The sequence below is a fragment of the Erythranthe guttata genome, chromosome 8 (genome assembly GCF_056151865.1).
Source record: "Erythranthe guttata isolate IM_541 chromosome 8, IM_541, whole genome shotgun sequence".
NCBI classification, from domain to species: domain Eukaryota; kingdom Viridiplantae; phylum Streptophyta; class Magnoliopsida; order Lamiales; family Phrymaceae; genus Erythranthe; species Erythranthe guttata.
Genome location: NC_142540.1, coordinates 1,714,832 through 1,727,401, shown reverse-complemented (window position 1 = coordinate 1,727,401; position 12,570 = coordinate 1,714,832). Strand labels below are relative to the sequence as shown.

At 34.2% G+C, this 12,570-nt stretch overlaps 3 protein-coding genes and 1 non-coding gene across 4 annotated transcripts; 2 read left to right on the top strand and 2 right to left on the bottom strand.

Annotated features, from left to right (window-relative positions):
• Positions 1-347: 347 nt before the first annotated feature.
• Positions 348-3,112, bottom strand: LOC148768286 (K-box region and MADS-box transcription factor family protein). The gene is made up of 8 exons (XM_088821548.1): positions 2,875-3,112; positions 1,789-1,867; positions 1,569-1,633; positions 1,347-1,446; positions 1,178-1,219; positions 1,029-1,070; positions 793-929; positions 348-700 (listed from the first exon to the last, which is right to left on the bottom strand). The coding sequence occupies exons 1-8, from the start codon at positions 3,057-3,059 to the stop codon at positions 610-612; spliced, it is 741 nt and encodes a 246-aa protein (XP_088677674.1). The 5' UTR covers positions 3,060-3,112; the 3' UTR covers positions 348-609.
• Positions 3,113-5,857: 2,745 nt separating this feature from the next.
• TRNAI-AAU (transfer RNA isoleucine (anticodon AAU)) lies at positions 5,858-5,931 on the top strand. Its single transcript has one exon. It is a non-coding gene; the product is annotated as a tRNA-Ile (tRNA).
• Positions 5,932-6,356: 425 nt separating this feature from the next.
• On the bottom strand, positions 6,357-8,711 carry LOC105971612 (uncharacterized). Its single transcript, XM_088821547.1, has 5 exons — positions 8,420-8,711; positions 7,841-8,141; positions 7,534-7,692; positions 7,098-7,396; positions 6,357-6,687 (listed from the first exon to the last, which is right to left on the bottom strand). Exons 1-5 carry the CDS (start codon positions 8,630-8,632, stop codon positions 6,565-6,567), a joined length of 1,095 nt encoding a protein of 364 aa, XP_088677673.1. The 5' UTR covers positions 8,633-8,711; the 3' UTR covers positions 6,357-6,564.
• A 764-nt stretch (positions 8,712-9,475) lies between these two features.
• Positions 9,476-12,297, top strand: LOC105971597 (scarecrow-like protein 3). Its single transcript, XM_088821542.1, has 3 exons — positions 9,476-9,723; positions 10,209-10,354; positions 10,489-12,297. Exon 3 carries the CDS (start codon positions 10,918-10,920, stop codon positions 12,205-12,207), a length of 1,290 nt encoding a protein of 429 aa, XP_088677668.1. The 5' UTR covers positions 9,476-9,723; positions 10,209-10,354; positions 10,489-10,917; the 3' UTR covers positions 12,208-12,297.
• The last annotated feature ends 273 nt before the right edge of the window (positions 12,298-12,570 follow it).

The window sequence follows — 12,570 nt, the reverse complement described above, 5'->3', positions numbered from 1 at the left end:
TTATTTCTAACAACGTATTTTCATAATCAATATTAATATTAATAATTACTTCAAATATAATTAAAAAAAATTATCATAATAATTATAAGAATTTTCAAAAACAATAGATTCTTGAAAATTTATTTTATTTAAAAAAAAATAGTCAAATATCATATTAATACTAAAAAATCATTTTTAGTGTATTTGAAATTTACCCAAATAAATTATTAACCACAAGTAAAAAAAATTCTAGCATCCAATTCGTGTATACCAAGCCCATTATTTGCAAGTTTAAATAACGCAGCCCGGCCCAAATGAATCGGGCCTATTCAATATTGTTTATATATATAACAAATATTTAGCAAAAGAAAACAAAAAGTCCGATGTGGGACTTTTATCTGTTGTCTGAATATTACAAAATCTGAAAAGTCAAAACATACATATTACATTACATACACTCCAAAACAAAATACACTTCTCTCTTCTCCCACTCCCCATTATTAATTAGATTCATATTTGGAAGCAGACCCTTCAATATTACAATATTTATATATTATAATATATATATATATATATATATATATATAAATGTTTTTTTTATTTAATTATTAATGGAAAATAAAATAAAATTCAAAGCATCCAACCAGGTACCATTCCATTCACATTTTGGACATCAGTTACTTGTGTTGTCATCTGGCTTGAACTCACTGGCTCACCATATCTGTTTATTTTTTCAATTAAATTTAATTATTATTCATGTAATTAATAATATAAATAATGCAATTTTTTTTTAATATTTATTAATTAATTTACCCAATCTGAAGAGTGGAGTTGCAATCCAACGGCTGAAAAAAGCCCTGAGATTGAGCATGCTGATGATGATGGCTGTATGCATTGCTTTGCTCCCCCCAGGATTGCTGCATTTGATTTGCAGCATATATTTCTTCTAGCTGTCACATATTTATTAATCCCAATAATTAATTACAAATAAACAAATATCACAAAATAAAAAATATATAAATAAAATATTGATAATTAACCCTAGCTACCTTTCTTTCCAAAGCCTTATTAGCATCCACCATTAACTTCTCCTTTTATTTTGGTCACAAAAAACAATAAATTATATTTATATTTAATTGTTATATATATTTTGAATTAATGCAGATACATATATATATGTTAATATATATAAATATACCTTTGATTGAAGATCAGAAAGTTGATCAAGCATAACCTGTGTCTGAACATAACGTAAATAAAACAAGTATTTAAAATTGGAGACGAAAGGGATCGAGTTCGATACAAACAATTAAAAGGTGAAGAAGTTCGATACGAGTATATATACGCATATTTACGTACGTACGTACCCTTGTAGACCGAATGTGCTTCAACGATGACTCCAATTGAAGTTCGATGTGCTCGAGGTCGTTTATGTTCAGAGGTCCCAAATCATCACCGAGAAGTTGTCTGAAAATAAATGTTTATTATAGTTTTCCAAAAATTAACTATTCGAATTAAATAGCATTTTATTTATTTATTAATCATACATCGGAATTAATTAAATAGATCGAGAGACGAAAATGAAGTACCTCTGATAACGTTGGAGAGACTCGTACTTGGATTTTAGTTTTAGGTATTCTCTGTAGCTGCTTTGCTGCAAGACAAAATTAATCCAAACTAATTATTAAAAGAAAAAATCATCTTATTTGAATTTTATTTGGCTCAAATGATATTAATCAATCTTATTATTATTAATTTTTAATATTTTTTTGGAGAAAATTAAATCATTAAAATCATGAATTACAGTACCTCAATATCTTTGCCAGGATGATTGACCTCTAATGAACCATAACTGCACTTTTGGTACCTTTCAAGTGTCTTTAGCATGCTGCACAAAATTAATTAAAGTCAATAACATTTATATATTAAATGTTCTAATTGCAAACTTAATTAAAATATTGTTTTTTTCCGATTTATTGAATTCTGCGATTGGGGATCGGAGCAAGATGTTTCCTGCACTAACTAACTACGTGATCGATTCATCCCGAATAAATAATGTGCGACTAGAGAATTCTCATACAATTAAATTTCCATCGATATTTAAGTGTAATTTCAAATGAAAGAGTATATATACTAGAATTGAAATACAATTATTCTTATTAAAAAAATATATATGTATGATCAGGTAATGAAATGCCCTGTGATTGCATCCTATTAAAAAAGTGAACTTAATTAATAATCATTTAATTAATACTAGAAAATTTATAAAATGGAAATTAGAAAAAAAAGCATAGATCAGGCTTAAAACCAGTTAAAGAAAGAAAAAGTTGAAAACTGAAAAATAATGTGTTGAATTCAGAAAAATACCAGAGATCTCCAGTACTCTCTGTCAATATAATTAATTAATTAATTAAACAAGGTACACCAATTGTACAAGAGATCAATTAACTGGATTTCCAAAACAAATTAAAATTAAACAAATAATAATTAAAAAAAAAAAGAAAAAAAAAAGAAAAGGATCTTTCTTGACCATACAACCAGTTCCTTACTTCAGTTCATCACAAAAGTCAGCATATATATATATTATATATTCAAGAAATTAACCTAATTTGTAGCAACCGATTCTAATTAGGCGATGATCGAAAACATAAGATCTCTTGAAGCAAGAAACATTTAAGAAATTAAAACTTGCAAATTGAAATTCCACATACATATATAAACAGAGAGAGAGAGAGAGAGAGAGAGAGAGAGAGAGAGAGAGAGAGAGAGAGAGAGAGAGAGAGAGAGAGAGAGAGAGAGAGAGAGAGAGAGAGAGAGAGAGAGAGAGAGAGAGAGAGAGAGAGAGAGAGAGAGAGAGAGAGAGAGAGAGAGAGAGAGAGAGAGAGAGATGTATACTTGGAGGAGCTGCAGAACTCATAGAGCTTGCCGCGGTTAGAGAAGATGATAAGAGCCACCTCAGCATCACAAAGTACGGACAGCTCATAAGCTTTTTTGAGTAGACCATTTCTTCTCTTTGCAAATGTAACCTGCCTATTTATCTTGTTCTCTATTCTCTTCAGCTCCACTCTCCCCCTCCCCATCTCTCTCTCTCTCTCTCTCTCTCTCTCTCTCTCTCTCTCTCTCTCTCTCTCTCTCTCTCTCTCTCTCTCTCTCTCTCTCTCTCTCTCTCTGAGTATATATATCCTTTCCCTAAAAATTGCACCCAGAATTTTCTTTTAAAAAAAAAAGAGATACAATCTTGAAACCCTAGAAAAAGAAAAAAAAAACAATTTTTTTTTCTATATATAGAATTCAAGAAGTATACACCTTCTGTGTGTGTGTGTGTGTGTGTGTGGATTTCTACTTGTTCTTGGATTGACGGTAAGAAGAAAGTTTGGGATTTATCATGTGAAGCAGATCAGAAATGAAAAAAAAAAAACTTTTTTAGGGTTGCTGTTTTTTCTCCATGGGACTATAAATTGTGGGCAAGATTCATCTTTTTAACCACTGTAACAAAAGCGTGTGGAATGTGGATCGTGGAATGCACGCGCGGGCAATTATGCTTGTGGTTGGCGGTGACGCTGTGATTTGGCGCGTGGTGGTGGATTGTAGTGTCCATCAGGAATTATCAGACACCCGTAACCAATCTTACAATGGAAGCCACGTGTTGGCTGTTCAGTGGCTCAAAAATCTTTTCTTTTTATATGTGATTCGTTTGGCGATGATGATCCATCCAGATTGGGTGGATTTTTCATTAGATTTTCGAAGTGAAAAAGTATGGGTAATTAATTAATTAATTAATTAATCTTGGAAATATGATTTTTCATGTAAAAATAGGTATATATATATCTTATGCCGCTCGTAAATTGACTAAGTAGCTTACGACTGGTGACGATAAAGAATGCCGGGAGTCGTTGTCCCGTGTTTGATGTTGTATAATTATAAAGAAAAAAGTCCATTTAAAAATTATTAAACAGTGCTAAAATTAGGTTTTGTCTAATCATTATCTTCCAACGCGCAAGTCAGAGATCGTAAATAAAAGAACAAAAATTAATTATGCCTTATTGGGCCCAAACCCAATTATATACACCAAACTTCAGATAGTTTAGGTTTGAATATAGGTTTTGTAGATGCCATAAGCACATAATATAACACACACGCACATGTGTAAGTGTGCTTAACAGTAGTTATTTGTATAGATTTATACGTGCAGGATTACTCGGTGCTTTTCACCGGATGTAGCATCTGATCATAGACCGTTTGAATAAACCAAAAAATCCCGATAGATAAAATGGAACGATGAAGAAGAAAAGTCGTGAAAAGAGTAGAGTTAGGGTTTTCGACTTTCTAATGAAAAGGTACGTTGAATGACATTGACAAACCACAACATCTCAACTGTGATGTCCGTTTCTATCTACACTAGTTGTTAATTTCTTGTCCACTCAAGCCAATGTTACATTATTTGCCCACTTTTATAATTCATATTCATGAATATATATACACACACGTGTCTTTCATTTCAAAATAATGAGAATGAAGTAAAATATTTTGTTACAAATCATTGTTCTCCCTCAAACACATGCAATGTAAAAACTAATATTTTTTTCCCTCAAATTATGCTATGCAGTGTAATATATATATATATATATATATATATATATATATATATATATATATATATATATATATATATATATATATATATATATATATATATATATATATATATATATATATATATATATATATATATATATATATACACACACCAAATTGCATAATTGTCAAAGGGTGGTCTTATATTTTTGTTTTGAAAAAATTTACTTTATAAATATAATATAGAATAAAATTAGATATCACTAATGGGATGTGATAAATGTCGTTTCAGTTTGAAAAATACCGTTTCGATTTAAAAAAACGAGTTTGCCCATTTTGGAGGCTGAATTTGGCAAAATTCAAAACACGGAACCTGTAGTTCTTTAAGTTAATTTTCTTATACAACTTGAGTCACAAAAAATGGATGCAGAAAGAGAATAATATGAATGAGTCGATGAACATTAATATGCTCATGTACAACTTTAATATTTTAGGTTATCTAAGATTCAAAACTTAACTCATTCATGCTTAATATTGTTAATCTAACTGATCAAAGTGGAACAGAAAGCTAACTCAACCGACTAAATAGTTTCCTTATTTCAAATTCTGCCAAAATCAGACTAGAAAATTGATCAAAACAGTATTAGTAAAATTGAAACACGTCATTTAACATTTCATTATATCAATATCAATACACATGTATACATACCAAATGTAACATCAATTGAACTAATATGAAGTTATGAACATTCCATCATACTAATTAAGTAAAGAAAATAAATAGATACACACTTTTGTAGTAGAAAATTAAGGATTACTTTTAACCATTTAGATGTGGGGGTGATGATGAATTGACTTATCATAGAACAAAAAAATTAAATAAAATTGATGAAATATCAAGTGAGTGAAAGAAAAAAAGAAAGAAATAAGAGGGTGGGCACATTAATTTGATGATTATAAATTTTGTGATATGACAAGAGAAATAACAAGTGGGCTTTTACTTCACATGGGAAAAAATATATGCCGGCGCATCATCATCGGAGAATAGACGAAGTGGGCCCCCTTTTATGATCAGTCAGCATTACCGTTCAATTTGTCAGGCCCAGCTTTGTTTTTTCAATCAATAATAATAACTATTATTACAATTGTCCTTTTATTGTATATAATACTATTTTAATGGCATCTAAAATTAGTGGTATACTACGGAAAATTTAAACATATTTTCTTTTTTAATAATTTTATTTGAATAGTCTACAAAAGTTAACGTATATATTAAGTTAGTTGGATACTTTATATCAAAACTGGCCCATTAGCTCAGTTGGTTAGAGCGTCGTGCTAATAACGCGAAGGTCGCAGGTTCGAGACCTGCATGGGCCAATATTTTTCATTTTTTTTCCAGCTTTAAAAATTTTTGTATTCTTTTTCTAGTATTCAATATCCATTTCGAACATCATCATCTAGGTTCCATAATGGACCCCACAAGTAATTATCATGAACCGGAATTAAATCAATATCAGCACTGCCTGCAGCACAATGATGAATTGATACTCATTCATCGGCAAGTACGGACAGTAGTACTCCGACGACGCTGTCTTGTTTTTCCCACAATCGCTCGTTTCTTCCGCTGCCTGTAATACTTGCTTTTGTTGCAGCAAACGATTAGGCTTTTTGACCTAGTCTTCTTGAAATAAATATCAAAAAAATACGAAACTCAGATAGTTTAGGGCGTGTTTTTCGTTATTTAGCTTAAGTTCAGGGGTTTTTTTTCGTAATTTACCCTACTTAATATGAAACCGAGATAGTAAAAAATACGTCAACCGTTAGGATTGCATAATAATATCAGTTAAGTTTAGACCAACAAGCAAGATAAAAAAATTGTGGACTGATCTATTATTATCAATCAATCCGAAAATTCATATTTCGAAATTTGGAATGCAAAAAATTGTTCCGAAAAATGGAGTTTTTCTTATATACCGAAATCGCCCCTAGTTACGAGCCGGTAGATGAAAACTAAGGATAAAGAGACTGTAAGTTTGAATTTCGTTTCTTGGTGTATTGAGCAGCAGCTACAATTGTGTTAGTGGTTGTAGCAATTGCCTTCTCCAAATCTAACTGTGACAATGGCCTTACCCCCTGAAACAAATATATATATAATAAATCAATTAATAATAAAGAGGTCAAATTAAGAAAAAAAAACAAAAAAAAAAAACCTTATTTGGTTAATTACAGCAATCCTTTTAAATATTTTTACATAAATTTTATGTGATTTGGTTATTTAACGAACTAAATCGTATATTCAGTCCGGTAAACGGTATGAAATGTTGGCGTAACCGAAATTTCGGTTCGGTTTACCGAATTAGCATCAAAAAATTTACCTCCAAATAAGTCTTTTCATAAAATAATACATAGTTGAGTGGGGTGATTGTAATTACCAAAACATAAGGGGTTAATTCGTAATTTGACCATAACTCAGGATGGTCGTAATTTTCCCTAATGATGCATTTTTTTTTTAATTTGTAGGAGGGAGAGAGAGAGCTACTAACATTATCAGATGGTTTTCCAGCTTTCTCATCATCGAGAAAGTCCCGAATCGGTAAGTACACAGCTTTTTTGCAGAGCTCGAAAATATCCGAACCGGAGTAACCGTCGCACAAACCACATATGTAGTCGTGGTCAATGCCGTGGTCAACTTTCTCACCCTTTAATATCGTCTTCAGTATCGCGACCCTAGCCTTCAAATCAGGCATCCCAATCTCAAACGACCGAGGCAAACGTCTAAGTATTGCTTCGTCGAGATCCGACGGGCGATTAGTACAAGCAAGTACCATTACACGAGAATTTTCTGCATTCAAAAACATATACCGTAGGGGTAGAACCTCGATAAATTATTAACAGAAATGCCCTTTTCACGTAGAATAGAAAACCGAAAAAAGAAACAAACAACGTTACAACCGAGAGATTAATAGAAAAAACACGTACTGTCTGTGTTGAAACCATCCCACATAGACATAAATATAGTCTTCATGGCATTATTTACGTCCTGGTCGTCAGATTTGCGCTGCCCCAAAAAGCTCTCCGCTTCGTCGATAAATATAATACTCGGTTGTCGTTTGTGAGCCAAGCTGAACACCGCAGCCACTGCACATTCAATATATATATAAAACCATCAGAGAGAGAGAGAGAGAGAGAGAGAGAGAGAGAGAGAGAGAGAGAGAGAGAGAGAGAGAGAGAGAGAGAGAGAGAGAGAGAGAGAGAGAGAGAGAGAGAGAGAGAGAGAGAAGGGGACCTTGTTTCTCCGATTCACCGAGCCATTGGGACTTCAAACTGGAGATTCGAAGATTGATGAAAACGGCACCGGATTCTTTAGCGATTGCTTTGGCAAGCATAGTCTTACCGGTGCCCGGCGGACCGTAAAGCAAAATGCCCCTTTGTGGAGTGACAAGCTTACCGTGAGAAAATAGCTCGGGTCTTCGTAGCGGAAGAATAACGAGTTCGTACAATTCTTTTTTAAACTCATCCAATCCTCCAATCGAATCAAAATCCACATCTACATTGTCTGGATTGATTATGTCAGCGGCTACAATATCCTGAAAATAAACATATAACAAACTTCATTTCATATTCAAGTAACCCATAAACACAAATCCTAACACAAATTGGCTAAAATATATGATTGGCTGCGTGTTCCTTCATTACAAAAAAATAAAAAAAATCGACTAAACTAATTCTAGATTACATTTGTTTTTTCACTAAACTCAAAACTAAACCAACCACAAAAAAAAAACTTACCTACCAAATTTAGAGTATTATATAAAAACATGAGTAATGCATCAAACATCGAAAAAAAAATATTTTTTTTTTAAACCTCATAGGGTCGGGTGAAAGCTTTTGCAATTTGCTTCTTCTTTGATTCACCATGCTGAACGGCGCCGTAACGGAACGGGAACGGCACTCTCCGTTCCGGATTCGGTAACAAAACCGAACGTTGGGAAACGGGCAAAACACAGTCGGAACGCCGGGACAATGTCGCGGGTACCGGAACCGGCTGGAACGGAATTGCAACGGCGTGAATCATCATCTATCTATCTAGTTTACTTCTCCAAATCTTCAGGTGGTTTAATGATGTCATATTAGGGTTTTAATAACTTTTAGTTAATAGTTTCTATAATTTACAATTAGCTCCAATACTTTAAATGTAATTTGAGTTTAGACACCGGGGAAAATTATGATTAGGTATTTTAAGTTTACAAACTTTACAATTTAGTCATATTTTTTTTTTTTTTTATATATTTCTTTTAGGGTAAAGAGGTATTTTTATAACTTGCAATTTTTTGTTTGTACATTTTTACATTTCTCAAGGTTTAAAGAATTGTTCTGAAATTAAAATTAACATTAATTTATTTGATATTAATTCTGATTTTTTCACATTAAAATTAGAATTTTGTCACACGTAATCTTAATATATAGTATTCTGGAGTATTTATTATTTTAATTCAATAAAATTTCATTGAAATAAATTTTCGTGTTTCTTGATTTTGCAAACACGAAAAATTTGTGTTACATAATAGAGTTGTCATGAATGTTTGTAGAAATGCAATGTTTTTCTTATTCCTTGATTTCTTGAAATAAATTGCGTTTTTTCATGGAAAAATGTTTAAATGCCAATTGCATTTTGGAAGAAGGGTCTATTTATGAAAAGCCTCTCATTGTTTTATAATTTACATTCATCCCTTCAATTTGTGGATTTTTTATATTAATACCCTTTTAAAGGGGTAGATATAAGAAATTTACAAACTTTAGAGGATCGGACGTAATTTATCCAAATAAAGGGACTCTTTTGGTAATTACATTTATCTTAGGGACGTGATTGTAATTTACACTTGGGAAAAATGTTATCTTCTCATCCAAACACTACCAACTAATCTCCAATCGAAGAAATTATGTGGAGATCTATATCCGAATCTCCGACGGACGGCGGCGGCGGCGGCGATGGTGGCGGATGGGAAGTTGAAAAGGGAGAGACGAGTCGTCGGAAGCGCTCGGGTTGGGAGCGATGGGAAAGGCTTTTCCTTCCGTAACGGAATATTCCTTTCCTATCCCTCCCATACCGAAGGTTTCCGATCTATCCTCCCTTTTACTTCCATCTTTTTTTTCTTCCCCCTTTCGTTGGTAACGGAATATTCTCAATTTATTCTTTCCTGCTCAGATCAAGTTGATTTTCATACATGTGTAAAAATTTATGTTATTCTCAATTTATTTTTGAATTTGTATTTTGTCACAGTGTATGTTGATTGAATCATGGTATAGTGGGTATGATCTGCAGAAAATTGGTATCAATTGCTTCATTTTTTAGGGTTTGATCTGCAGAAAATTAGCAGCAGCATAAAGTTTCATTCTTCTATTATTTACAGTTAATTTAAGGGTTTGATTTTGCTACTTTTAAATGGAAAAAAAATTCCTTTGTACTAATTTGGTTGTGCATTGTATACCATGTAGTGATTTAGATTTAGTGTCGATTATTGGTTTCGAATCCAGTTGTATGCAACTGAAGAATATGTCGATGCTATATTGAACAGTCCAGTTGGTTTCGATGCACCGAATGTATACAATTTTTAGCCTGTTATTGCAATCGTGCCTTTTCTCGTGTCTTGTAGGAAAATCCGAACCAGAGAAGACAGCAGTTAACGACATTTAGCAGCATGTCATTAAGCTAAATTAGGACAAAAGATTTTGCAAAGTCGAGATAGATATATCGTGGTAATGTTAACCTCGTTTGCCTTTGTGAGTGGCGGAATTACAGGTACGGAGTTTTACCTGGTGCCAGAAACATTACAGTTTGTTTATTAAAAAAATCGTTAGGAATCGGTTTAAACTAGACAGTTTTGCATTCGATTTTCAAATTTCAGATTAATTTTTACTTGTTTCATTGTCCAGGATTTGTATAGTCACTATGGCGGGCAGAGAGGACGGTAAATTTAATGTCTGCAAATGTTTATTAATATTTCATTATTTGTTCTTTGCCTTTGGTTCTTGTGGTTTGTCTCGATAGACACAGACAAAAGTTTTACATATTTATACGAAACGCATGATAGGATTAACTGTTAGTTGGCACTAATCTTTGTTATTGTAATAAAATTCTGGCATCATGACAATGAAAGAATCCAGAAATGTCGATTTCGTAAAATCATTTAAAAAATCAGAAATTTGGTAGCACCCTTTTGGAGATTTCCAGTCCTTCCAAATCTAAATTCGCCATCTTCTCGACTTCCCCTCTTACAAATTCAAGATCCCTTTTCATACTAATTATTATCTGACATCTTTCTCTCTCCTTAAACATAATTCCATTACCAGAGATTCTTGATTATGAGTTCTGCATCTCCATCACAAAAGCCTGATGTCACCTTATCCCTAAATTTATCATCACCATCTCCCTCACCGAACGATGGCCTAAAGCCCCAAGAAAGGAGCGTCGAACTAATCCAGCTCTTGCTAACATGCGCCAACCACGCCTCCTCCGGCAACCTCCGTCATGCTGACACCTGCCTCCGCCGGATCTCCGAGCTGGCCTCCGTCTCCGGCGACTCCATGCAGAGGTTGGCCGCCAGGTTTGCCTCCGCCCTGGCCGCCCGCCTGGTTAAGCGTTGGCCGGGCCTCTACAAAGCCCTAAACAACGGTGGGCTGGGCCTGGTTAGTTTTGATATGGATCGTGCTAGATCCGTTTTTCTTCGATCGTTCTCTTTTTTGAGCTTTGCGTACGTGATTATAAACCGGACATTGATCCAGGCAATGTCGGGCGAGCAGGTGATCCATATTATCGATCTGGGGTCGGGCGACCCTAAGCTGTGGGCCCCGTTTATCCGGGGCGTAGCAAATGGGCCTGACGGGCCTCCTCGTTTGAAGTTCACTTTCGTCGGTTTGAGCAAGGAAGCCCAAGAGAGATTACAGGGTAGGCTTGTGAAAGAGGCCAAGACTTTGAACATCATGCAAATCGAGTTCAACATCGTAAACGCTAAGCTCAGAGAGTTGACTTTGGACATGCTCAAAGTCAACTCTGACGAAGCAATAGCATTGACTTCGATCTTGGGCCTCCACGCCCTACTAGCCGAGGACGATCGTGTCGATGCTCGTTTTGGGCTGCATAATAACAACAATAAAAAAATAAACCAAGTAAAAGAATGCAAGCGAATGACAGAGTTTCTTGAAATGATTAGGTCCATCAGGCCAAAAGTGGTGTTGCTAGTGGAGCAAGAGTCAGATCATAATTCGACCCGTTTAGCGGACCGTTTTGTGGAAGGGTTGCATTTTTACAGCGCGCTGTTCGATTGGATAGATGTGAAGTTTAGTGGATTCTCCTGCACGGATCGTACGAGGTTGGAGGAGATGTTTGGACAGGAAATCGAGGATATTGTGGCTGGGGAAGGATTGGAGAGGGAGGAGAGGCATGAGAGGTATGTTAAATGGGCTTTCAGGTTTACAAAAGCGGGCTTTAGGCCCGTCCGTTTGTGGTACGAGACGATGGATGAGGCCCGAGAAATGGTGGAGGGTTGTAGACTTGGTGGTTTTAAGGTACTTAGTCAGAAAGGGAGTTTGATGATTTGTTGGCATGAGAGGCCTATTTATGCAGTGTCAGCATGGACTTGTTTTGGTTCTTGATCACTCTATTTATATGTAACAGTATTTTCCTTTAACATTTTGTCGAATAACCCGAGTTCGAGTTCGAGCTTTTATCGAGTCGTTTACACCTAGAAATAACATTTTTTACACTTTGAAAAAAATAAGAAGAAATAAATTTTATAACTCCTAGGTATCTCCACCATTCTCCATAGATGTCTGCTAGATTCCTTAACAAAAGCTTCAGTAGTACAAACTTTTGCACCAGTCCCAAGACAACTAGGTAAAAAGTAAAATGCAAAAGTTTAAATTTGCTATATTAAAACATAGTACGGTAAAAAAAAATGAAATGCTATTTGCTGTCACAAAATTGTTATTCGCGGTTTGTAACAAAACACCCAAATT